Genomic DNA, 24455 nt, shown 5'->3' on the forward strand with positions numbered 1-24455 from the left:
ACGAGCTAACATTTTCTCGAAATAATTGCTTGTTTAAGCATTAACTGTATTAAAGCGTGTCAGACATGACTTAAAGGAACAGTTGCATGGTTTTATGTGGCTCTGGGTAACTGGGTTTTATTCTGTATCATTGTGACACTGCAGATCAGCATACGAGTCCCAGTTAAAGGCTATCGACAGGCTTTGATTGATTGACATTGTTCCTAACTTGAATTGCAGTTTTTGTTCTCTGACTTTTATCATATGGCAACTTCAAAGTCTTATTCTGTGTGTGAAGTTATAGTGTGTGCCGCTTAAAGCAAAATCTAAGTGAAACACTTCCTTTGGTTGTCCTCTTCTTCGATTTGTGACTGGGTGACCTTTTCTGACTGAACGTCCTCTTGCCGTCTCTTCCCTTTGTAGGAAACAAGATGGGAGTGACCCTCGCATTTCTGCAGCACTAGAGCCCCAGCTGTTCCAGCCCTCGCTCCCACACAGCACCTCACCAATCAACAAGGTAGGAGGAGAAAAAAACTAGGCCAGATTGAGTTTTCACATTGACCCTTGACCTTATCCCACAGACCTCCGCGTGACCTCCCTCTCTGTGATCTTTGTCAGGTGTCTCAGCTCATCATGTCTCCACACCTGCACCTGTCTGGTTGCGCTCGCTCGGTGTTCTGTCCATATTTAATCCCTCACGGTGTATGAGTGCCACCACTCCTGCGCGCCGCGTTACTTTGATTTGAATTCTTGTCGTGTTTTGTGTAACTTGTGTAATTAGAGCGCGCGGAGCTCTGTGTCTGGGACGATTATGTTTGACTGATTCAATTAATAGAAGCCTATTTTTAATGGGAAATTGTCAGGATGATGTTGATCGTTTCTCCTGTCTGACTTCATCAAAGAAAACGCAGCCTGTATGAGCAATTGTCATTTTTTAACCAAGTGTTCTTTGCTCCCTCTGTCATTTACTCTGTTTAAGCAAAGGGATGAGACATCGAGGACTCAGGGGAGACTCACCCAAGCTTACAGGAAGGCGTTGTGATTAACCCTTTTGCCTCATATTGAGATTATCCCCAGTTCATTCTAAAATCTGTGATAGACTGATGACATGTCCAGGGTGGACCCCGACTATGAGCAAAGACAGGGGATGGATGGATGGATGGATGGATGGATGGATGGATGGATGGATGGATGGATGGATGGATGGATGGATGGATGGATGGATGGATGGACGCTCAACTAGTTCATTAAAGCGGCTGTCAATTTATTTGCCTGTGAATCCATCTATTCATTGCCCACACCTGCTTATCTAAATGGTGTACACATTTCACAGGTCAGCAGTGTATCACATGGCAAATACTGAGAGAAATGCAATTACCCTCAATTTAGAGTCATCAACTAACCAAATGTATGTTTTTGGCTGATGGCAGAAAGCTGGAGTACCAACACAAAACCGTCACATCCACAGGGAAAACATGCAAACTCCACATACAAACGGTGCTTACGCCGGATCTAATAACAAACTTTTAGCATCCTTGAATCAGCTCTGCACAATCTTTCTGTCTCTGAGAGGAAAACATCTGCGATGCTGCTAAACTGTCATGATTATAGTTGCAAAACTCAAGGAGCACGAAGTGAAAATGACTCAGGGGGAAACGATTTTCATAAATCCAGTTTTACTGTCAAAGCACCAAGCAAATCCATCGCCCTGTAAGAATCCTTATCCTTACCGGCGACGTGTCTAATCATCCCTGATGAGTGACTGACGTGAAACACCTGCTGGAGATATTTTTGGGAACTTCGAGACTGAACAGAGCTCGACACTGTGGTGATTAACAGTACAGTCTCGCTCATGTCAGATTGCTTTCATAAGGTCTCTCACACGTTAGGATGAGATTTTCACAATCTCACTTGATCTGAGGAGGCCAGAGGGAGTTGGAATAGAAAGGGATTAAGAATTAAAGAATTTGGAAAATGGCTTTTTTTTTTTTTTTTTTTTTAACGTTTCCTCCTGATCCCCTGTTGTTCCCACCATCTGCAGGTACCTCACATTAAATATGAGCAGAAGATTTCTGAAACTCGATTATCGATTTGCTCGACATGCATCTCAAATACAAAAACACTGATGTACATTCTCCAAAAGTGACTCACTCGACAGCAGTTTGTTTACATTTGTAGTGCGTCGATTGAATAGATCTGCTTGATTTGGTATTTAATAGAGAAACACGTGCCATCCGGAGTGGATATTTAGACACAACATGGCAATGTGGTGCACCGTTGTACAATGAGGGCTTAGTGGGGCAAGACTCAGAGGAGCGCATCACTTTAATCAGAGCCCTACAAAAAAATCCAGGTCAATCTGCAATTAACCCGAGCAGGTCTTATGGTCACTCCCTAATTTATACTGCACAGTTACACTATCATATCATTAATCATGCATCAGTTTGCCGTTTGATATGCACTACTGCGTTACGCTAATTCAGATTCTGAAAATAAAGAGCAGAGCATGGTGGTGGAGTGGAACGTTTGTGTTGTGTGGGCGTGTGTTTGTGTGTGTGTGTGTGCGTGTGTGTGCGTGTGCGTGTGTGTGTGTGTGTGTGTGTGTGTGTGTGTGTGTGTGTGTGTGTGTGTGTGTGTGTGTGTGTGTGTGTGTGTGTGTGTGTGTGTGTGTGTGTGTGTGTGTGTGTGGACTTTACATGCTTGCGTGTTCACTTCACATTTCTCCAGGTGCTCGGACTTCCTCCCACTGTCCAAAGACCGTTGAGGTGAAAGAAAAGACAGTTGGCGGTGCAGCTTTGAGAGTGCAACAGTAAGAAGGAACAGCTTACTCTGAGACTGCGTCCACAGCCCGTGGAGAGTGTTATCTCACCGCCTTTGATTGAGGTTTTTAATGACATTTTAGGTCATGTTACCAGGCAACTTCTTCTACCCTTGGGGTTACGTCACTCAGGCTGAATGCTTGTAGACATTTGTGACTTGGGTACATGGAAATATCAGGCAGCGCCTCCATTGGCTGGAACAAAAATGTAGAACACACAACTAAGATTACTGGTCATGAAGAAAACACTTCACTGACAATTTAATGAGCTCTCTGAAGATGTGGAGATCTGGTGTTTGCTTCTTGTAACAACAATCCTATTAGCGTTAGTAATGAGCGGTCTCGGCCTTACGCTTCCTCTAATCCGGTCATTTCTACAAAAATAAATATCTTTCAGCCCAAATTATTTCACACAGGGCTGCTGTTTGCCCTGCGTTCACTGCAGCTTTCAGGATTCTGTTAACTACATCCTTTTGCCCACATGTGATGATCCTTTGGTTGCTCTCTCTCTATATATATTTGGATTGTCCAAGTTTGACGAGTCTGCCTCAAGATCCTCTGTAAACAGGACCTTGTTCTAGTTGTTATCATTCAAATACAAATGTGTGTGACTCCACCTCTCGCCACCTGTCAGCCTGAGTCGAGGTACAATCTGGGAGGAAGACAGAGGTAGATAAGATGATGTGTGGTTTGGTGCACTGGAGAGAGAGAGAGAGAGAGAGAGAGAGAGAGAGAGGGAGAGAGGGGGGATCAGCAGAGGACGAGACGCTTTTAGCTTCATTCAGAGGATCACCTCTCTCAGCTCTCAAGCATTAACCGTGGCCTTTGCATGCAACCGGAGATACGCACTCGCTGATAATCTTGTGTGTTTTTTTTTTGTTCACGCTGGGAGAGTCCCTGGATCTTCTCTCAAACTTTGGCTGATCCGGCACTTTATCAGTCATGGCTGCAGTTAAACGGGGGGTGCAGTTTTACCTCAGGTGTCACAGTCGTCTGTCTACCATTTGAAAGAGGCACAGCAGTCATGGGGAGTTTAATCCAAACCTGTTGAAGTCGGTGGAGTTGAGAAATCTGTGAAGCCGCAGGACTCTCGTCTCAGGAGAGCAAAAAATGGCTAAAAATCTCAGGCCTCATGCGCCACTGGTGACAAAGACACACTGGAGGAAAGTAAGTAGCTTGACTTGAGGAACATGTTGGATAGAAAATGTGGCAGGATGGTGAACTAGAGTGGGACGTTGGCGGCACTTTCAGCAGAGGCTTGGACCAACGCCACTTCCAACTGACATTAGAGCTGCGAACGCGACAGTTCGTATCACTTGTTTATTGAACTGACGAGCCGATGAAAGATGTGTCAGCGTGGGGGAACATTTCGAGTGCTTTTATCAAAAACAAGATAAGATTCGGCTAGATTTGGTTTGACATCCTTCGGAGTGGACGTACCGGTTAAAATTGCTAAAGCAGTTTTTGTGGTTGTTTTTGTGTACACCCGAATGATAATATGCTGCTCAATACCACGACTTCTGTTATTCTAATCTCAGCTTAAAACCAAGCTTGTTTGCTTTCAGGGTTAGTGTAAGACTGTTGTTTGCACATGGCGGAGGACTTTACTCACACTGAAAGCTCGAGCATGATTGCTGTGCATACACGGTGTTTGACTATGTCAGGCTGAACCTGGCTGAACCGCCCAGTGTCCACCTTGAATCTTGTTATTCAGCATTGTCTGCAGGAGCTACAGGTGTGTGTCAGAAATTTACAAGGCAATGGAGAACGTCATTTTTAATATTGATTTTGACCTGTAATATTCCACCTTTTTTTTGTTTCTTTAAACAAAAAATAAATAAATTTCAGTGCACATAAAAGTCTTGCCTGACTTTTCTTAAAAGTGCTATATAAAATTATTATTATTATTATTATTATTATTATTATTATTATTATTATTATTATTATTATTATTATTATTATTATTATTATTATTATTATTCCTAATGAATGTCAGAAATACCGCCTGTCTAAATAGCAGCAAATTTCATAAGATCAAATGTTTTACGGATTTTCTTGCGGAAACAAATTCACATCCATGCCTGTGGGCTATTTAGAGTCACCAGTTCACCTCGAGCGTTTGTTTTTTGGTCTGTGGGAGGAAACCGGAGTCTCAGACGAGGAGAAAATCCATACGTGCTCTTGGTCAACATGTCCCAAAACTGCCTTTGAACCGGGGATATTCTCGATGTAAGATAAGAGCGTTTCACCCCAGTGTGGCCTGTAAACAGAAAAAATTAAATGATGGAAACAATAATGAATGTACAATATGAAATGCTCCTCATGGATACACTTCCCTTTTCTCGTTTAGGATTATAAACATTTCAGGTTTCTATTTTGATTAGATCAGAAATGCCAATATTCAACAATATATTTATTTGTACAATGCTTTTCATGAACAAGAGTGAAAATTTAAATACGATAAAAATGTAACCGCTTTAGACCTCAGGGAGAACACTGGAGAAAACCTTTCCATCGGGAGAACATGCAAACTCCCCCTCTTGAACCGACGGAGCAAACCAGTCCACCGCCTTGCAGCCTCACTGATAATCTGAATGCTTGTAGATCCATAAGCAAACATGCCAACATTGAAGGACAGTGTTGTTACAGACGTTATCGGATTTGAAAGAACTGTGGAGGAAAAGCCAGTTGGCGACTAATGACTTTAATAATGTGACAAGCCACATAAGGACAAATCTATTTCCGCCAAAAGATAAAACGTTGAAAGAGCAACTATAACTGGACGTAGGCAAAGATGCACCTCACGAGTGCAACTGGTGAAAAAAAACTTGAACTTGAATTCTAGTATTTGAGTTCATGTTCAAAGCAATTAATCTAATTGATCTAAAAGATTGTTGACGTTTTCTACAGAAAATGTGATTGTCGTTCTCATTTAGTCGTGTTTTCATATGATGAACTCATCAAAATACTCACGTTAGTACTCTGGTTGTTGTTTTGAGAGTTTAACCTCAGTGTGCTCATAACAAGTCAATAATAGCTTTGTATCTGGGTATAACAGCTCGATGCAAGTAAGAGCGCTAGTTAGATTCTTGTGTTTTATTTTAGAATAATTATCATAAATTCATTAAAAAGAACTCAGGTTTGATATTTGCTGATATACAGTTGCATCTAAAAAGTTTAAAACAATATAAGTTGAAATTAGACAATAAAAGGTTCCATATATTTTTGATTTGTGACCCATAAATTGATTTTTTTCAAACCTTTTTTCTTTCTTTCATAGATTTATGTTAAACAGCATGAAAATGTTCTATTTATGTTTTTTTGTGGTTTTTTTTTATTTTAAACTTTTTTTATTTCCTAAATGCTTGAAACCTTTCAGGTTATTTATTGTGAGTGTAGAAAGAACTGACAGAACAATACATTTTTCAAAAATTTATTTTTTGAGATGCAACTGTGAGTGACCCTCTTGGTCTCCACAATGTAAAAATATAATAAAGCCAATGTCACAAGAATTAAATGTATTCCTGGAGTTTTCGCCGAGTCCAGCAGGAAAAACAAACAAACAAACAAACAAACAAATCCCTGTTTCAAGCAAATTAACTCAAAACATTTCATCTCACTCTCCTCTCTCTAGACCACAGATTTATTTGAAATGATTGAAAAGATGCAGGTAAGACGATGCATCGATATATATATATATATATTTTTAACTATTGTCTCGACTTGCTAAAGCTATGCTCACTAAGCAACTAACCAGTCAGTGTGGCTCTTCCTAATCCTGCAGCACTTTGGCCCTCTCCTCCACCACACCACTCATTATCTTTCCGCACACGAGAAGGATATTGAGTCTTGTGCCTTCAGTGGACAGTTGTCGGAGCACTTTGTGTTTTTTTTTCTCTTTTCTCTGTGTCTCTGTTAACATTCTGGTTGAAGCACCGGCTGACGGCATTGTAAGCTTATTATCTCACCTCAAAGCTATCTCCTGGTTTCCAAAGGCTTTGGAAGGATGTTTAATCATTTAATCATTCAATCTCACACATAATAATCCATGAATTTTTAACACGAGGTTTATCAGAACTTGTCATTTCTTTATGCATGTGTGGTAGAAAATTTGTGCATTAATGATGGAGAGCGTGTTACTCCGTGAAAAAACACAAAATGAATTGCTCTCAGTGTAGTTTAGCATAACTTGTATATGTTACAGAACCAATATTCTTTTTTTTCCTGTGATGCGTCTCCAGTACAGTCAGGCATTGTATCTATGTGATGAATCGTCTTTCTCGGTCGCAGGGCGCCAGCGCGCCGCACTGATTTAGTATCGCCGCATCTCTTTATCTGCATCGATCCTCCTCACTCTCTTTCACGCATGCATCCACACCTCAGGTGCGGTGGGTGTTTCACTTCACAGTGTCACTTGGCTTTGAATAATCCACCACTCGCCGCTGGTTGACAGACTCCCAAATGCCTCCTTTTAGCATCTGTGATTGTCTTTCAGCGTCTCCTCCCTGTGAACGTAACATATCTCCTTTTGTATTTTTCCATCTGTCCCTCTTTGACTTTGCCTTGTTGCCTGCTGCATATCTCTCGGGAAAACTGTGTCGTTACGTAACGAGTCTCTGTCTTTTTTATTTATTTTTTGTCAGCAGTTTGTTTTGTTGTTTATATCGTGATATCTTCACAACACTAGATAGATTGATTTCCTTGTCTGGATTTTAGACATTTATGTGTACATTTTTGTCTGTGCTCTCTCTCTCTCTCTCTCTCTCTCTCTCTCTCTCTCTCTCTCTCTCTCTCTCTCTCTCTCTCTCTCTCTCTCTCTCTCTCTCTCTCATCCTACACTTTCTTCTAACAGGGCAACAGGATGGACGAGCAGCGATGCACGTTGCCTCCACCACTCAAGGTACAGCTCTTATTAGGAAGATTTAAATGTATTCACATACAGAGCGATCACTTCTACACACAGGGGTTTTTCATGTATACGTATTGCAGTGACTTGTACATCCATGGGATGCTCGGCTTGAAATATAACATCTGGATTTTGCAGCATTGGAAACAGTCAATAAGTCAAATAAAGGAAAGCGATGCGTTGATCAAGATGTACATTGATAACTGACTCCTCTGTTATTGCTAAGCAGATTTCCATTGCATAACAGTTATGCAAGTCCTCTCAAACAGCGTCCTCTGGGATTATAGAGTTGGGCATTGTGGTTATTTTTATTCTTTGATGAGAAAACCAAACAGTTTTCTCTTGTTTCCTTTTTCAGACGGAGGAGGACTATATTCCATATCCAAGTGTCCACGAGGTAGAAGCAGCACTTTTCTTTTTTTTTTTTTTACTTTTGGCTCATGTCAAGAAAGATCACACATAAACATTTCCTGTTCTACTTTCTGAAAAAAAAAAAAAAAAAAAAGGTGCTGGGGAGAAAAAGCCCGTTCCCTCTCATACTCCTGCCGCAGTTTGGGGGTTACTGGATTGAGGGCACGAACCATGAGCTGACCGACACGGTGGACACGGAGCAGCTCCAACCTCTTTCCCCAAACACCCGCTCCAAGCTGGAATGTAACACAACGGCAACGCTGTTTCGGAAACACTTCCTGGGAAAGGTTAGCCACTTTGCGCACTCAGTCATGGATTCATTCCGTTGCTCCGTACATCATTGCTGTGTTTGACAAGCACCAAGTGGAAGATCACCTTTTGTGAAGATACAAATGTCACGGAAATGGCTGCTTTTATTCTTGCGTATTGAAGTAAGTCGTTGGTTCCAGGGATTATTTGGGAAAAACCCAAGCAAAGCTATATTAATACAAACGTTTAGAGTTGTTCTATGAGGTAATCTATCCTACCAATGTCTTAACACATGCAACAATCTAATAAACAGGTTCATTTCTTTATGTTTCCTAATGAAACAATTTCCAGCAGCCGCTTTCATGTTAATTTCCCTCCTTCGCTAAGTGATATGAGCTCTCCAGAGTATATATCTTAATTATTATTTAATGAATTCACAAGAGTGTTTTCTAAAAACCATTATTTTGTTGAAATGACACACAGACAATGCCTCAAATGATAATTGCAGTTGCTTTGTATATTTTTCAATTCGTTCTTTTCTGGGTTATTGTTCATAGCAACATAGGGACACTTTATTCAGAATTATAGTAGTGATTGGTCACACGCACGTGCATATCTCACAATCAATCTGGCTTCTCATTATAGTAATGGAATGAATCAGAAATAAGCAAATCCCAGCAGAGTAACCCATTAACAGGAACCAGCCTCACAATTTGGCACCGCATATGCTTTTGCTAATGATGATGCATTAGTCTTTGCCACCTGTTCACACACGCGCATAATTTGAACAAATCTGCAGTTAGCGGAAAAGCCGTGGGAAAAGGTTACTCTGATTGGATAGGTATGGGCTTCAGCACATTTACATGTGTCATGTGCACGTGTGTGCCTGTTTATGACAGACACTAATGGCGCTCTTCCTCCTCTGTGCCCTCAGGAACACTTTAATTACTATTCAGTCGACAGTGCCCTCGGACACCTGGTGTTCTCCCTAAAATATGACGTGATCGGTGACCAGGAACACCTCCGCCTAATGCTCAGGTACTGTTCATCACGTAGACACCATTCAGTGTAATCAGCATTAGCATTTGAAGTAATGGATCTGTTCGCCGAGGCAGAGTGTCATGTCGTTCGTGATCAGAAGAGACAGATGGTGAGAAATCAATGCTTTTCTTTTTTTTTTATGTTCCTGAAATGCCCAGTATTGACTGGATAAACACACACTCCCTGGGTGTTGTCAGAAGAGTCGTAAAGCTATAGAGAGTGTCAACAGCACTGTCATTTCCACAGCAGAGTAACAGATGGACTATTTAGGCCAGTGAGTGGGAGGGGATGGACGGACGGAGGGAGGGAGGGAGGGAGGGAGGGAGGGAGGGAGGGTTGTAAAGAGAGTCATGAGTGGGGAAGTTTGTGGATGGTCCATATCGGATCATCCCTCTCTTTTTCTTTTAATCAGATAAATTCTCTTATGGCCATGCTATGAAAGCACATTCACTGTTTCATGTCTTCACCAGGACCAAGCTGAAAACCTACCATGATGTGATTCCCATTTCCTGTCTGACAGAGTTTCCAAACGTGGTCCAAATGGCCAAGGTGAGGGAAACAAGAGTTTTTACAAGGCCAAGAATGTTCAGGAAGTTTTTTATGCACGCTGACATTCTTCACCTTTGTTTAATTTTCTATTTTTAAATTCCAGCTCGTCTGTGAAGAGGTCAATGTGGACCGCTTTTTCCCCGTCCTTTATCCCAAAGTGAGTTCTGACTTGTGTTGTTGCAGCTCCTGAGTTTTTCTTTGCCATCCTGAACATTTGTTATTTCAAAGAAAGCGGTCACGGTTATTCAAGACTGCTTTAACAATCTACTCCAATGACCCAAAGAAAGAACAAAAGTCCCAGATGGACTTTTGAAAACATGGACAACTGGCCCGTCTGTATGCACTGTTGCACTTTTAGTCTTTAGAAGATGTTTAATAATAGTTTTTTATTTATTTTTATTTGAAATATTTCAGTGCATTATTGATCTTAATTGTGTGTATGTTTTCATTAATTAATCTATTGAAATGGGACAGTCCATATTATAGTACAGTCAACCAGTGCTGTAAATGTGCCGGATTTAGCTCAGAGCTAATTCCCATCCGCAGTCTGAAGTCTGAGCTTGTGTTCTCTTGCTCTGCTTTCTAAATAGCGAATGAAGTGATTTGAAGTTGAAGAACATCAACACGTTTTTGGTCCCTGTAAGACCTGAAACCACATTTGCATTTATCCCTTTATGTTCTTTGAGAGCCGATGGTGTCCTCTATTTCCCACATGCATTTCAACACATATCGATGCATTTCAACACATATCGATGCATTTCACTGAGGACAGATGTCTTAAAGGTGCAGTATATAACAATACGTACGGCACATGACAAAGTCATCGATAGAATAACATCATGACTGTGGTTTTCTTTGATCGTCTTATGTATGTGGCTTTGCAAGCCAGTTTCTGTTGGTTGCACTCGTGCTCGTGATGGATAACTGGGGAGAAAAAGATCGGGTGCGATCACAGCGAGCAGAATGAGCGTCAGTGTTCAGAAAAGCGCCTGATTGGTGGTTTTATTCACGTGCCGAGCCGCCGCACGTCTGCTGACCTGACACACTACGTTGTGGGGTTTTCCCTCACTTTGTCTCACGCTCACAAATGCAATATTGAATTCCTTGGAATTTGGGCCACATGTTCACTCGCTGTGGATGAGGTTAGCCAAGTCAAGATCAGTATGATCTCCTGTTTGCTCAATTTGTAGGAATCCATTGTTTCACGAGCAACATTATGAACATTATACTGAATTCATCAACTATCATATAATATGATAATGGACGGATATAAACATCAGCTGTATATTTACCAACTGTTAGATGCATGTAACATATGAGGAGGCGATCGTAGCTGTAACAGCGTTTTCACTTGATTCCATGAGAAGCGTTTTCGGAAGCAGCTGAAGACCTGTTTAATTATGGAGGCTTATGGGTAGACATGGATTTTATTATTCTGTTTCTGAATCTATGTGTCATCTACTTAAAACATAAAGTCTTTTTAATCAGTTTTACAGTCATTTTAAGTAACCATCATCATCATTATCATCATCATCATCATCATCATCATTACATCTTTGTATATAGAGCTTTTTCTAAAAAGAACAGCAACAAAGCAACAATGAAACCAGTAACATGTAGGAGCAGAAGTAAAAAATATCCAAATATAGCAGGAACAAATAACAAGAATTAACATTAAGCAATTAAGTTAAGACTTGTTAAAAAAAACTAAATAAAAGGCAGCATGGAATGATAATCATAATAAGTAAAAACAAATAGGACACCACATCACTGGAACTCTGCTGCCTATGGTTGATGGGATAAACCCCGGACAGGTCGCCAGTCCATGTTGACTGATCATTCAATTTAGGCTTACCAACCACCCTGAAATGCACGTTATCGGACTGTGGAAGGACACTGGAGGACCAGGAGAAGATTTGCACACATGCACAGGGAGAACATGCAGACTCTAAACAGTCAGGGCCCCAAGCCCAACCCTGATTCAACCTTCTTATGAAGCGAGTGCCAAATACTACGCCACTGATACAATAACAACCTCAATAAAATGCAATTCTGTAAAAGTGAGCCATTTACAACAAAAATGCTTGAAATTGAATAAAAACGAATGATACAGTTATTTGTTGGGAAACAATAACTTTATTTAGACGGACTAGAAGACCATAAATAACAGTATTTCTTTTTTCTTTTTTTTTTCAGGCTTCAAGACTTATTGTCACCTTTGATGAACATGTAATAAACAACAATTTTAAGTTTGGGGTCATCTATCAGAAGTTTGGACAGGTGAGCCACAAAGCCTGGACATCAATGTGACAGGAGCACGACTCCTTTATATTCAACCACTAAGAACAACGAGTGTGTGCCATACATTGTAATTTCTGATTTTCTCAAGTAAGCTGATTATGCTCAGCCTTTTTCAGTCTTAATTGTGGCTTTCGTTCAAGCTCAGTCATTGTGGCTGTCTTGAGCACACCCTCTCATTTTCTGAGGCAATCAAGGCCCATTTGTTTACTACATGAGGAGAGGGTCCGTTGTTTGCTTTTCCGAGCCCACTTGTACCTTCAAATCGCCACGTTTAGGTGAGCACCTACAGAAATGTAAATACATTGTTAAATACGCGGCAAATGACCCGTAAGGCCATCTCACAAAAACCGTACAGACCATCCGCTGTTCTTTCAGCACGTTTTGTATTCAGGAGAGCCATGTGCAGAAAGGCATGATGATTAAGTAGGCATCGCGCATGAGGGCAACAGATCTTAAATACAATGAGCAATGGGACCATTGTTTTCCTGTGTTTGTTCTTCAGCAGGCTTTTGTGCTCGCATCACCACTCCAGTCTCGAACAATAGATAATCAACTGTCCATCACAAGTACTTAAATCACAAGCTCTCCTGTGGCCCATCTCTAAATTTTACGTTACATCTACTTACCTACTTCTGCAAATGTTCGAAGCTGGGTTGGTCGTCTCAAATGTAAATGCAGTATATTTTAACGAGCATGCATGAAACACACTCTCCTGCTTTCAGTTATTGACCCGGATGGTCTGCTGCAAACCCCCACACACACACACACATCTCATTGTCTGATACTGGAAACACTCTAGTATGTAAATTAGTCCATTTTAATTCATTTTCACTTTTACTCTCTAAATATGTCATCAATCGTTTTATATATCTCATACTGAAATGTTGTGTGTTATTATTTAAGTATTTTGGACACATACAGGCCATTGAGTTTTCATACTGGAATTTTTTTTTTTTTTAACTGGTTGCAGACTTCAGAGGAAGAGCTTTTTGGCAACAGTGAAGAGAGTCCTGCCTTTGTAGAATTTCTGGAGTTTCTAGGAGAGAAAATTGAACTGCATAACTTTAAAGGGTAAGAGCCTACCAGCAGTGGGAAAAGCACCAAAAATATTCTGCCATACATTTTATAGCATGATGCCAACTGCAATTTACATCACGTCGGGCGAGCTACGGGAATGATGGTCATGCTACTGCTGCAGTGATGGAGAATATCCTGTTAGACATGGCTGTATGTGCTTGCCGGCAGTTTCCGCGGAGGGTTAGACGTGACTCACGGGCAAACAGGCACAGAATCTGTCTACTGCAACTACCGCAACAAAGAGGTCATGTTCCACGTGTCCACGAAGCTGCCTTACACAGAAGGGGACACCCAGCAGGTACTGTAATACAATACCTATCCAACATGCCTTATTATGATTCATAGGAAGCAGTCAGACAGGTTCTCTCTGGTTATTATAGTGCCGCGTTTCTTATCTGGGCTGAACCAATAAATTGCTGGATGTACTCACAAAGTAAATAGGGGGGGGGGGCAGAAAAAAAAAGCCCTGGTAGTAAATACACACCACTTCATATTTATGCCTTAGCTTCTGTGTGTGTGAACATCACGCCTCAGCTGTAGTGATCAAAAGCTCAGATGCAGGCGTTGCTTCTACTCCCTTGTCTCACATATTCATGCAAACATTGTTTGATAGGGAGAAGCTCACACACCATGTGCTGTCATGTTTTGCACAAACACAGATGAGACGTGTCTATATGTTCATCCCCCCCAGCCTGGAGTGGGTTTCATATGGGCTGCTTCCACTGAACAGTGGCTTTGAGGCTGCGACGAGGGATAGCAGCACTCCCTGGTGGTGTTTTACTGATACACGTGATTTATCTATTTTGCTGTTCTGCCAACACAGAGTTGGAGCTGGTGTTAAAGGAGTCCAGGGTGATTTCTAATTTAGACTGAGCTTCATCAGCAATTTGCAGAAAGCACAACAATAAGTCTCTTTTATTGCTTTTTACCCCCCCCCCCCCCCCCCCCCCCCCTCCACTGAGCATTGAAAATATAGAATAATAAATGTGGCTTTCTGAAACTAGTAGATAATTAAGGACAGTGATACTTTTCATGCAGCACTTGGCACCAGTCTTCTTTCATCCTGCCATTACTGTTAAGTAAAAAAAACAAAAACAAAATAGACCATGTTCCATCCCAGAATAAAGTTTCTGTGGGACTGTTGCAGTTGCAGAGGAAGAGGCACATAGGAAATGACATTGTGGCCATCGTATTCCAAGAAGAAAACACTCCGTTTGTGCCCGACATGATCGCCTCCAACTTTCTCCACGCCTACGTTGTCGTCCAAGTGGTCAACCCCTGCTCTGATGATGTTCTATACAAGGTAACCTGCGTTCTCTGTCCTCTGGTTTCACATTGTGGACAGAGTGGTGGCAGAGTACCCTCAAAAAATGGGACTGTGGCCACTTGGTTGGCGTATGTGCGCTTCTATGTGGGGTGGGTCTTGGAGTCAGGTGGAGGCTTTTTCCCCAACATAATTTTTTTTTGTTGCCGTTGTTATTTTTGAAGAAATAACAAAGATAAATAAGTGGGAAGTAAATGTGTTCATCGAAATGTGTTGGAAGTTTAATGGAAACGTATTAGGATGATTAAAATAAGATTTACAGCAACAACAAGCCTCTAATTAGACATGTTCCTGCATTTTTTAATGTTTATTGATTTTACCAGCTGTGAGTGGTAGTTGTGGGTGGGACTGCAGCGTATTCCCACACTTTGAGAACCACATAATTTAAAGCCAAGAACCAATTTACATTCAGTTTTTATGTGATAAAAGATTGTTCCCTAAGCTAATTTCCTCCCTCCCTAAGGGATGTTTTGCCTGTTGCTTAATATAATTGAGTCATTGAATGGGGTATGATTGTGTACAAGAGAAGTAATCAGATTTATAAAGTTTTCTGAGTGTTGTGGAAGAGGAAATCATGCTTCAGGTCGTATAGTGTTAACTGTTCTGCGCCCATGACTAGAGAGTCTTCTTAAGCTTTGTACATTCAAGACCCACAGCAATAATTCATCTCACTCTAATTTTATAGGTTTCAGTAACGGCACGCGATGACGTCCCATTCTTTGGCCCAGCCCTCCCAAATCCTGCTGTCTTTAGAAAAGTAAGAAAAAGAAGCATTTGGGGAGTTTGGGATCCTGAACTTCTGCATTGTCAAATGAATGTATTTCCTCGGCTTTGGACATCTTTCAGTTTTCATAATGATACCTTTTCTCTATTCCAGGGCCCTGAATTCTATGAATTCCTTTTTACTAAGCTAATAAATGCCGAGTACGCCTGCTACAAAGCTGAGAAATTTGCCAAATTGGAGGTGAATTGTTGAGTTCCTTTTAAAATATTCTTATTATTTTGCATGTCAGACGTAAGACATAAGAATAGAAATAATCCCCCCTACATTTGTTTTAATTTCTCATTTCTCTGGTTAGGAGCGAACGAGGTCGGCCTTATTGGAGACGCTCTATGAGGAGCTCCACGTGAACAGCCAGGCCATCATGGGTATCGGAGGAGAGGATGACAAACTGGAGAATGGGAGTGCTGGAGGAGGGGGCTTCTTTGAGTCCTTTAAGGTAACTGGGGAGGCAGAAAATGAGGCTCGGGTTTTCTACGAACAGCTTTTCTTCCTGAACTTAAAGAAAAGTTTTTAGAAGGTGGATAATTAGAGGATTTATGTTGGAGAAAAAAAAAGACAAAAAAAAATCTCATTAGAAATTGTACTTATGCTTGCACAACTTGGCATAAAAACAAGAGAAATGAAGCGGTGGCCAACCTGGTGCACAGCCAGGCAGTTTTTGTTTTTTCAGACAGAATTTTTTTTAAAAACTTTTTACCAGCCAATAACTGGGTTGAGTGTGGATTAAACAAATATGATTCATTTTCCTAATTAGTAAGCTTTAGAGGGAATGTTTTTCTTTTTGTTTTTCAATTAGCAGTCAGCTTCTTGTTATGCAGATATTATGCAAAACAAAAACAACCCAGTGCTGGAAGTATCTTTATAAACCAGACATGTTTGATTCCCAGCAAGAATTATTAAACAATTATTAAATGAACTATTCACAATAGTGATACTACTTTAGTTGTCATTTTATGACAAAGATCAGTGTTACTGCAAAACATTGATACACAAGTGGTTAAATTTTTTTTTCTTTCTTGTTTTTTTTACCTCCTGACAGATGTTTCTTATGTCGATGTTAAACACTTGACTTCTCTTTGGCAGTATTTCTGGATAATTCTTGCATATATTCAAGCTGGGCTGTAAAGGCTTTACCAGTTGATCTGCATTAATCTGAATGAAGAGAAGCTCTGCTGATCTGTGCTGCTTGTTCTCATTGCTCTTTGCTTACCAGCTTTTCTTTTTCTTTTCTTGTTCTTTGGAGCTGTTTAGTGATGCTGCGCTTTCTGCATGCTCAGTGTTTTTTTTGTTTTTTTTTGTTGAGGTTTTTTTGTTTAATCTGTCTTTGTATGCCATACTGTCAGAGGGAATGGATAGATTTCTACCACTGCTGTCAGATACTCTGTCTCTCTGTCTCTCTCTCTCTCTCCACTTTGCTCCGTGCTGGCAAAGTGGTGCTCTGGGCTTTAAACTTCTACTTGCTGTGTTTAAACTCACTGTGGTTGGACATGTGTAGGCCATTTGGCCTTCCTACTTCCCCTATCTCTCCGCTTACCACCTACCAAACAAAATGAGTCAGCTGAACCGCCCCCCTGCAGGCACTAAAGCTTCGCGGTCTTCACTGTCGCTTCCTTGTCTGTCAGGATTAGCATTAGGCCAGTGCTCTCTGCCTGTAGTGGCCAGTGTTCAGGGACAGCCCCGAGGCTCCTCTCAGCCTGTAATGCCATACACCGATGCAGGAGGGAAGGGTGGGGGGGGGGGGGGTCTCATCACCGGGGTCAGTGCCATCTGAATGTATGTCCTCCTCCTCGTCTCTCTCCGTAGCGAGTGATCCGCAGCAGGAGCCAGTCTATGGATGCCATGGGTCTTACTTTCAAGAAGCCGCACACATTCTCCACTAGCCTGAGCGGCACCTTTAACCACAACCCCGCAGAGAGCCCCAAATTCCCAGGGATAGTAAGTACAGTCCCACACGTCCTGGTATTGCGTGAGGTGAGCCTCGCTGCTTCTGCCCTCCCGCAGCAGCTACTACTAGACCTCCCGCCCCCTTCTCCTTCACCTGCCTGCTGCACTAACGTCTCACGGAAAAGGGCCGCACACTCAGACGAGGGAAGCGTCTCTGTCTGGGTTTTAAACTTGAGTCTCACGTTGTGATGGTTACACATTGTCTTGCCACAAGATGAAGTTACTGGACACTCAAAGACGTATGTAGGTCATTAAAGCAGCTTCTCTTACTCGTATCCACGTTATTTATGTCCCTATGCATCTGCACAGTTCAAGAGTTCCCACTTCAGTTCCTATGTGGGTCAAGCTTTCTTTGAGTGAATGTGTGAATGTGAGTATATGTGCATGGTTCGGTCAAGCTTGTGGACTTTTGTTAGTAGCCACTGTGTTGTTTTGATTTGAATTGTTATTTCTTAGTCAGTGAAAAACCTTGTAACCTCACATTGGCATTAGTCATTTTTGTATTTTATAATATGGACTCTAAATTGACTCCCTGAAAGTCATTTTGATTTATTAATTTATTAATAAACACATGGTCCCAGCTAATTTGCAGTTACAAGGTTTTCACTTGCCAACAGTGCACATCATTGTTTGTTGGTTTCATGCAATGTATGTTTTATTTTAATGTTTTCAGTTTTTGTTAAAATGATACAATCCCACTAAAGATAACTTCCCTTTTGTTCTGTACTGGACAATTTTTTTTCAGCCTCAAATAGACTGTAAACAGACACACAGGGGAAAAATGCTTTCAGAACTGATATTGACCAACATGTTTTATTAAGGAGTACAGCCGCTCCTTGCTCTTTTGCCAGTAACCCTGCCTTGACTTGATTCCAGATGTATAACATGCTTTATGTCCTCCTCTACTGTTGTGATTTACTCCTCATTCTCTTCCTCACAGGCGTAGGTCTCACATGGCTGGTTTACCATTTCTCTCTCCCATTCAGCTGACATTGTTGCCCCCATGGAGCCAAAATGTCTTTGATTCTGTCTCCAGTTAACACATGCTTTGTATTTTGTTTAAAACAACACGACTTACCGCATGGAGTCTCATATATATATTTGTATCTCATGTTTTTTCTTCCCTCCCTTTCCCCACCCCTCTTGTCTTTATCATGTCATGCCATAACCACTCTCACCATCTACTTTTTTCTGTCCCCCCCCCCGGCTCCCTCTCTCCCTCCCTCCCTCCCCCCTCCCTCTCTCCCTCTCTCATTCATCATCTCCCCCTGTGTGGCTCAGTCATTGCTTGTCCCAGGCAAAAGCCCCAGTAAATATGGACGCCGAGGCAGTGCCATAGGGATAGGAACAGTAGAAGAGGTTCATGTCTAATTCTAACTTCTCTCTAACTACTCGCTTTCTCGTCTTTGTTTTTATTTAAAAAAAATTTGTCTGCATGGTTCTTCTGCATCACATAGCCAAAAGTATTTCTAAACACAGTTTAGCTTTCTAATGCCTATTCAGTACAGTCTGCAGCATGTTTCACAGACAGGATGTATTGCAGTCTGGGAATGAATTAATTACAACATATGCATACGTGTATGCACATATTCTCCATGGAAAGTCCAACCTTTTACATTTTGCATTATCTAACACACATATTTTAGCCTTAGGGGATGAGCAGCTCTGTAAAGTGAGCAGAGCATTTGAATGGTAAAAGTCATAGTTGAAGTTGCCATGCTTGACTCCTGCCTGTTTAATATTGTTAAATATCTTCTGTTCTTCCCGTCTTATCTGCTTTGCAGCAGTATGTGTTCACCTACTGTAGTTCCAGTACGCTCAATCCTTTTTAAGAGATGAATATTGATGATTTAATGAGCTTTACAGAGAAAAAAGGAAAAAAGCTGCTCTTTGAAGCCACATTAAAGGAAAAGCTTTTTTTTTTCCTTCTTAAATTCTTACTTTGAGAGCTTTAAAGGCGAGATTGAATGAACAAAGCACGTGCTGAGAAAGCATATTTAGTGGTAGGCCGTTCAGCTTTTAAACCTTCATCTTTCATTTCCTGCTATAGTGTGCTTTGCTCGAGCTAAACAATTCCACCCATTAAGCTGCTCAGTGCACATTTCTGTAACTCTTTTTTTTAAATCATTTTTAAATGGAACAGTGTCACTTTTCTGCCTGTTAATTCAAGGTGACATGTTTTTGAATAAATACTAACAAGTAAGAGCAGAATAGTTAAAGTTACTCAGTGATGAACTAATCGATTGTTTTGACTTTCACTTCTTTCACGGAACGGTATCAGAGGTATTTGGAGTGTTTTGACGCTGACTGTTTTTCCTGCTCCTCCCGTCAGTCTTTGATCATCCCGGGTAAAAGCCCGACCAGAAAAAAATCTGGGCCCTTCAGCTCCAGACGAAGCAGTGCGATCGGCATTGAAAACATTCAAGAAGTCCACGAAAAGAGGTAAGCATGGAAGCCATCTTTAATAACTTCACATTCGTTTGTCTTTAACTTCAACGCTATTTCACAAGTCCCGTTTCTCACGTCGCAGTAGAGAAAGCTCCCCAAACACCCAGAAAACCCCTGATAGCGGCCACGTCTCCCAAGACCCCAAATCGGACAACTCGTCCAATCAGAGCTCTCCAGAGGTGCTCACGACTACCAAGAACAGGTATGGATAATATTCATATCAGTGCCATATGTTTATGATATAGATTACGTGCTTTGCGTTACTTGCGTCTGTGAAACTGTTGGGTTATGCTCCGTAAGATAAAACAGCTTTTCTGGAGAGTGGTTAACCCCAGGTGTAGTGCTTATCTTGTTGGCAGAGCTCCGTCCATCCCTGAGGGTCACGACCTTTCCCGCTCATCGTCCAACGCCAGCAGCTTTGCCAGTGTGGTTGAAGAGAATGAGACCGAGGCCACGGAGGACTACGACACAGGCATGGTGGGTGGTGTCCACAATACTGCACGTGTAATGGGATTTGTGCAGATTTGTTTGTTTTAACGATGATTCTTGGCAACAAACATTCAGCTGTTGATAAGTCTGTTCATTTCCCTTTTAAATGGTGAAATACTTATGAGAAAGTTGCGTCCATGCAGAGCTGAGTATACATGTTGTACTAATCAAAAGAATTCCCGGATCTTTCTAGATCATTCTGTTATTCACTCTCATTGTCATATCCTCACAGAAGTAGTAGTATTTCTTTATTATCCACGTATTTATGACCTGTTTCCTATGTACACTAGGAGAGTCTTTCTTCTGCTGGAACGCCACACAAGCGGGACTCGCTCACCTACAGCACTTGGCTGGAGGATAGCATCAGCAGCACCAGTGCCACCAGCCGTGGGAGCTCCCCAGGTAAAAGATGAGGGGAAGCTACAGAACCATGAACATGAATGAGCTGATCCCATCAGTCACATATGCTCATCTCAAAGACTTAAGTCATGCAAGTGCACACTGCAATGAAACAGCAAATACTTCATTGCATCTGTTGTGGGTCCTCAGCTCTGTCCCTCAGAGGCGAGTTTGACTTCCCACAGTTTTAGGGGGACAATCGGCTTACATCTGCACATTTATCCATTTAACTCGGATGCTCAAAAGCTGATTTACTCCTGATCTGGTGTTGTGAAATTATCAGATGAATAGTTGATCTGACTGCCCAGCGTAGGGCCCTTCGCCAGTTTTGTTCAAGCTTCTTTCTTCCAGGTATTGTGGAAATAGGTCAGTTTGTATGCAGAGGATGTCGCCCAACATATTCTAAATGTAATGCAAACAGCATCTGAGATCTCTATTACCTTAAAAAACACTTCGGATAATACCTACTTTTACGTCAGGTCACATCAAAGTTAGTGATTATGATATAAAACAAAAAATACAACAAAAAATAACATTTATTATTACACCCAATGTACAAATGAATGTTTGATGAATTCCAGCTGCTCAGCATTAAGAAATAATCAAGTCTTTATTAACTTTAATGTTAGTTAAAAAATTAATAGACAACTCATCAACAAGAGACCGAGCTGAACCCACTTGTTTGTAGTTGTACTCAATAAGTCATAGCAAGATGAACCAGAACAGAGTGAAACCTTCAGAGAAGTGATTTATGATTGTGAGGCAGGAAGAAAACCGTGTGCTGAGAGTATACAGAGGTTTTTCAACTTTTCAACAATTCTTGAGTTTTCTTAACTTTCTTTAAAATATTGTTTGTATTATATTCATCTTTAGTTTGTTGTTGTTTTGTATAAGACAATGATAAATGATGGAATGAAAATTCTGTAATATTCCTATTCTCAGATATTCCCAAAGTAATGCCTGTTATTTCCTTCATTCTGTTGCATCTCTGCCTGTTTGCCAGTCGGATTGAAGAGATTAAACTCACTACTGTTTTGTCCTTCAGGGCCCGGTAAACCCGACCGAGGGAAGGTTATAGACGTCCGAATCAAACTGGAGCGATCGCACGATCATCAGTCCTCATCAGTGAGTCCAACCTGCTCCCTCTACTAAAAACTCGTCACCGTACCAGTTTTCCTTTCTTTTATCTGGAATTTCATCCAACGATTTAAACATTTTCCTATTCTTATGTAACACCACCCAATTCACAAATAAAATGTGAGCTTATGATGTTAAACTCGGTTGTTTTTGCTTTACTGCCATGTGATGATGTGTTGGTTTTCAGTACCGCTGATGTTTGTGTTTGTTTCTTTTTGCTGTTGCTGTTCATCTCTGCAGAACTGTTAGCTCAACCCACCTGGTTGCATCCTGGATACCCATCTTCAGGTTAGACTTTCTTCTCTCTGTTCTTATGGTCCACACATTTACTGAAGAGTAATATAGTGAATCCACTTCACACACATACGTTGATCTTACATTCCCACGTTATCCGGTTTGTGGGTGCTGCAGCCGATCCCAGCGGATAATGCATAAAAAGCAGGATAAACATGATAAGCAAAGGGAGACCGACATTAAGCATGCCTTAGGATTATGGGAATAAATTGAAGTATGAGGGGAAAACCCAGACACAAACTGGAACAACATGCATAAATGTTATGTTTTCTGTCAGTTTTAATGATGATCCTTATACAGTCAAACATATATCTACTTATATAAAGACGAATTGAGTGAATGGAGAATACTCTCCTAATAGCAACCAGTATTTGTTCTGATCAGGCATCTCTTTTATTCCAGCAGCGTTCCCATAAGTCACAATCCTTCTGGGAGCTAAAGCAAGTGCAGGCGTTCGCCATGACCAGTGAAGAGAAGGATGAGGATGAAGAGTATGAGGAAGAGGCGACGAAGCAGACGGAGCCTGGTCAGTCTGCAGCTCATTGAGCGCAGAGAGCAGCAAACCCACAGATCTGGTGGACACTGTCGAGGATGACGCACAAAAAGGGGTCCAGCTTTTGCACAGTGTTGTTTCCTTCCACTTTTCTTTGCCTGTTCACACGTTTCTTGCCTGGTTGTGTGTTTTTCTACCTGACCTTTGTTTAACAAGTGCACATTTTATCAGCAAATGTCATTGGTTTTTGTCCGTTTGTTTTTTTTCTTGTGAGAGGTGTTATTTTGTCTTAGTTGTCTTGTTAACGCCTCGATGTGCTGGCTATATAAAGTCAAGACCGTGCCATTGTGCTCTCTGTTGAGATCAACTGTTGCAACAAAAATACATAATATAACTGCCTGGAGGGTTTTACCAAATCAGCCAAGGTTAATAAAGGTATCTAATGTCTACATAATACCAAATATTTAGCATTAAAGATGAGTATCTTCTCATAAAGCATCCAACACTATGTGAAACTGTACATCTTGATGCGCTTAAATGTGATTATTTTCTTGATAAAACACATATAGGGAAGCAGAGTAGCTCCAGCCAACTGACATGATACCTGTTTGTTGTTGCCACTGCCCACAGTAAACACAGCACTGGAAAATACTAATTATTTTCTTTCTTGTGCTTACATTTGTTTTACCTCTTTTTTTAACCCATTTTCTGGGGCCAATAACTGGACTACAGCATTTAATGAATCACTGTCTTTGTATGGACACATCCAGACGGACATTTTTTTTTAATCCTCATCATCGCGGTGTGATTTCTCAGTACACAGTACAGTTGACACTTCATAACAATGCTTAAGTTTGTAGACTCTAAGCAAACCTCAGATAAAAGAAGAATGATGCAGGCAGACGACCCTCGTGTGTTAAACGAACAAACTGCTTCGCAGGTGGAGTCCTTCTTCTACTCATGGGTGAAACTGGAAAAGAGGCTTTAAAACTCTCAAACCACCTCCTGGAGTGATTTACCTGCTTTTTGTGTCTGTTGCTGACCAGTCAACACCATGTTCTCAGTTTTGTTCTTTTTGCATGTTTTTATTTATTGATTTAGTCCCTGTCAATAGTGGCATTTGAGGCGTACATCTGTCATACTGTACCTCTACATGGTGACTACATTCAGCAGCCTGTCATAAGCTTATATTGTATGTTGCTTTGGTGTGAGTTATAATGTTGTCACCTGTAAACTTCTGTATATTTATGGGGTCGGAGCTCTCCAAATGCAGTACATTTGCAAAGAAGTCACATAAAACATGGATATTTATTTGCTTTGAAAGTGATGAAATGACTCCTAATATGACTACTGATTCTGTAAATAGACATTTACTGGAGTACAGAGTGAATAATGGACGGACCGTCTATTTGAAGTAAGCTTGAACAACACCGTTAAATTACTGCCAAGTTTGAGTTCTTTCATCTCTTGTACTCCTAATTTTAAGTATTATTATGAGAGTTTTATATAATAAAGTTATTTTAAAAGCTATTCAGACTGTTCTGTAAAAGGGAGAATCTCACAGTACATCCTGCTGATCGTTTGAGTTGCCTTATGTCATGAACAGATGGTGTAAGTATAGTTAATGAAGCAAATAATAAGCAGCCAGCAGGATTTACTATAAAATGAATGTTTTGTTCTTGTTGTTTTTATTGTAAATAAATGCCCAGAGAACTTTACACTCTATTTCACATGTTATCTCTTATGCTGCATCTCATCTCACTGTGCAAAAAAAAAATCATGAATGTGCATAAAGCCCCTATTTTCTTTCTT

The 24455-nt window shown here is 40.9% G+C and overlaps 1 protein-coding gene across 1 annotated transcript; it reads left to right on the forward strand.

Moving 5' to 3' along the window:
- Positions 1–408: 408 nt before the first annotated feature.
- Positions 409–24360, forward strand: rap1gapa (RAP1 GTPase activating protein a). Its single transcript, XM_080468617.1, has 23 exons — positions 409–496; positions 7650–7697; positions 8062–8100; positions 8210–8401; positions 9298–9401; positions 9875–9953; positions 10057–10110; positions 12150–12233; positions 13225–13325; positions 13500–13629; positions 14479–14634; positions 15341–15412; positions 15533–15619; positions 15735–15875; positions 17243–17374; positions 18665–18742; positions 19716–19825; positions 19914–20033; positions 20173–20308; positions 20611–20722; positions 21765–21844; positions 22097–22144; positions 22556–24360. Exons 2-22 carry the CDS (start codon positions 7659–7661, stop codon positions 22103–22105), a joined length of 2055 nt encoding a protein of 684 aa, XP_080324743.1. The 5' UTR covers positions 409–496; positions 7650–7658; the 3' UTR covers positions 22106–22144; positions 22556–24360.
- The last annotated feature ends 95 nt before the right edge of the window (positions 24361–24455 follow it).

The sequence above is a fragment of the Lipophrys pholis genome (assembly GCF_963383615.2).
Source record: "Lipophrys pholis genome assembly, chromosome: 8".
Classification (NCBI taxonomy): domain Eukaryota; kingdom Metazoa; phylum Chordata; class Actinopteri; order Blenniiformes; family Blenniidae; genus Lipophrys; species Lipophrys pholis.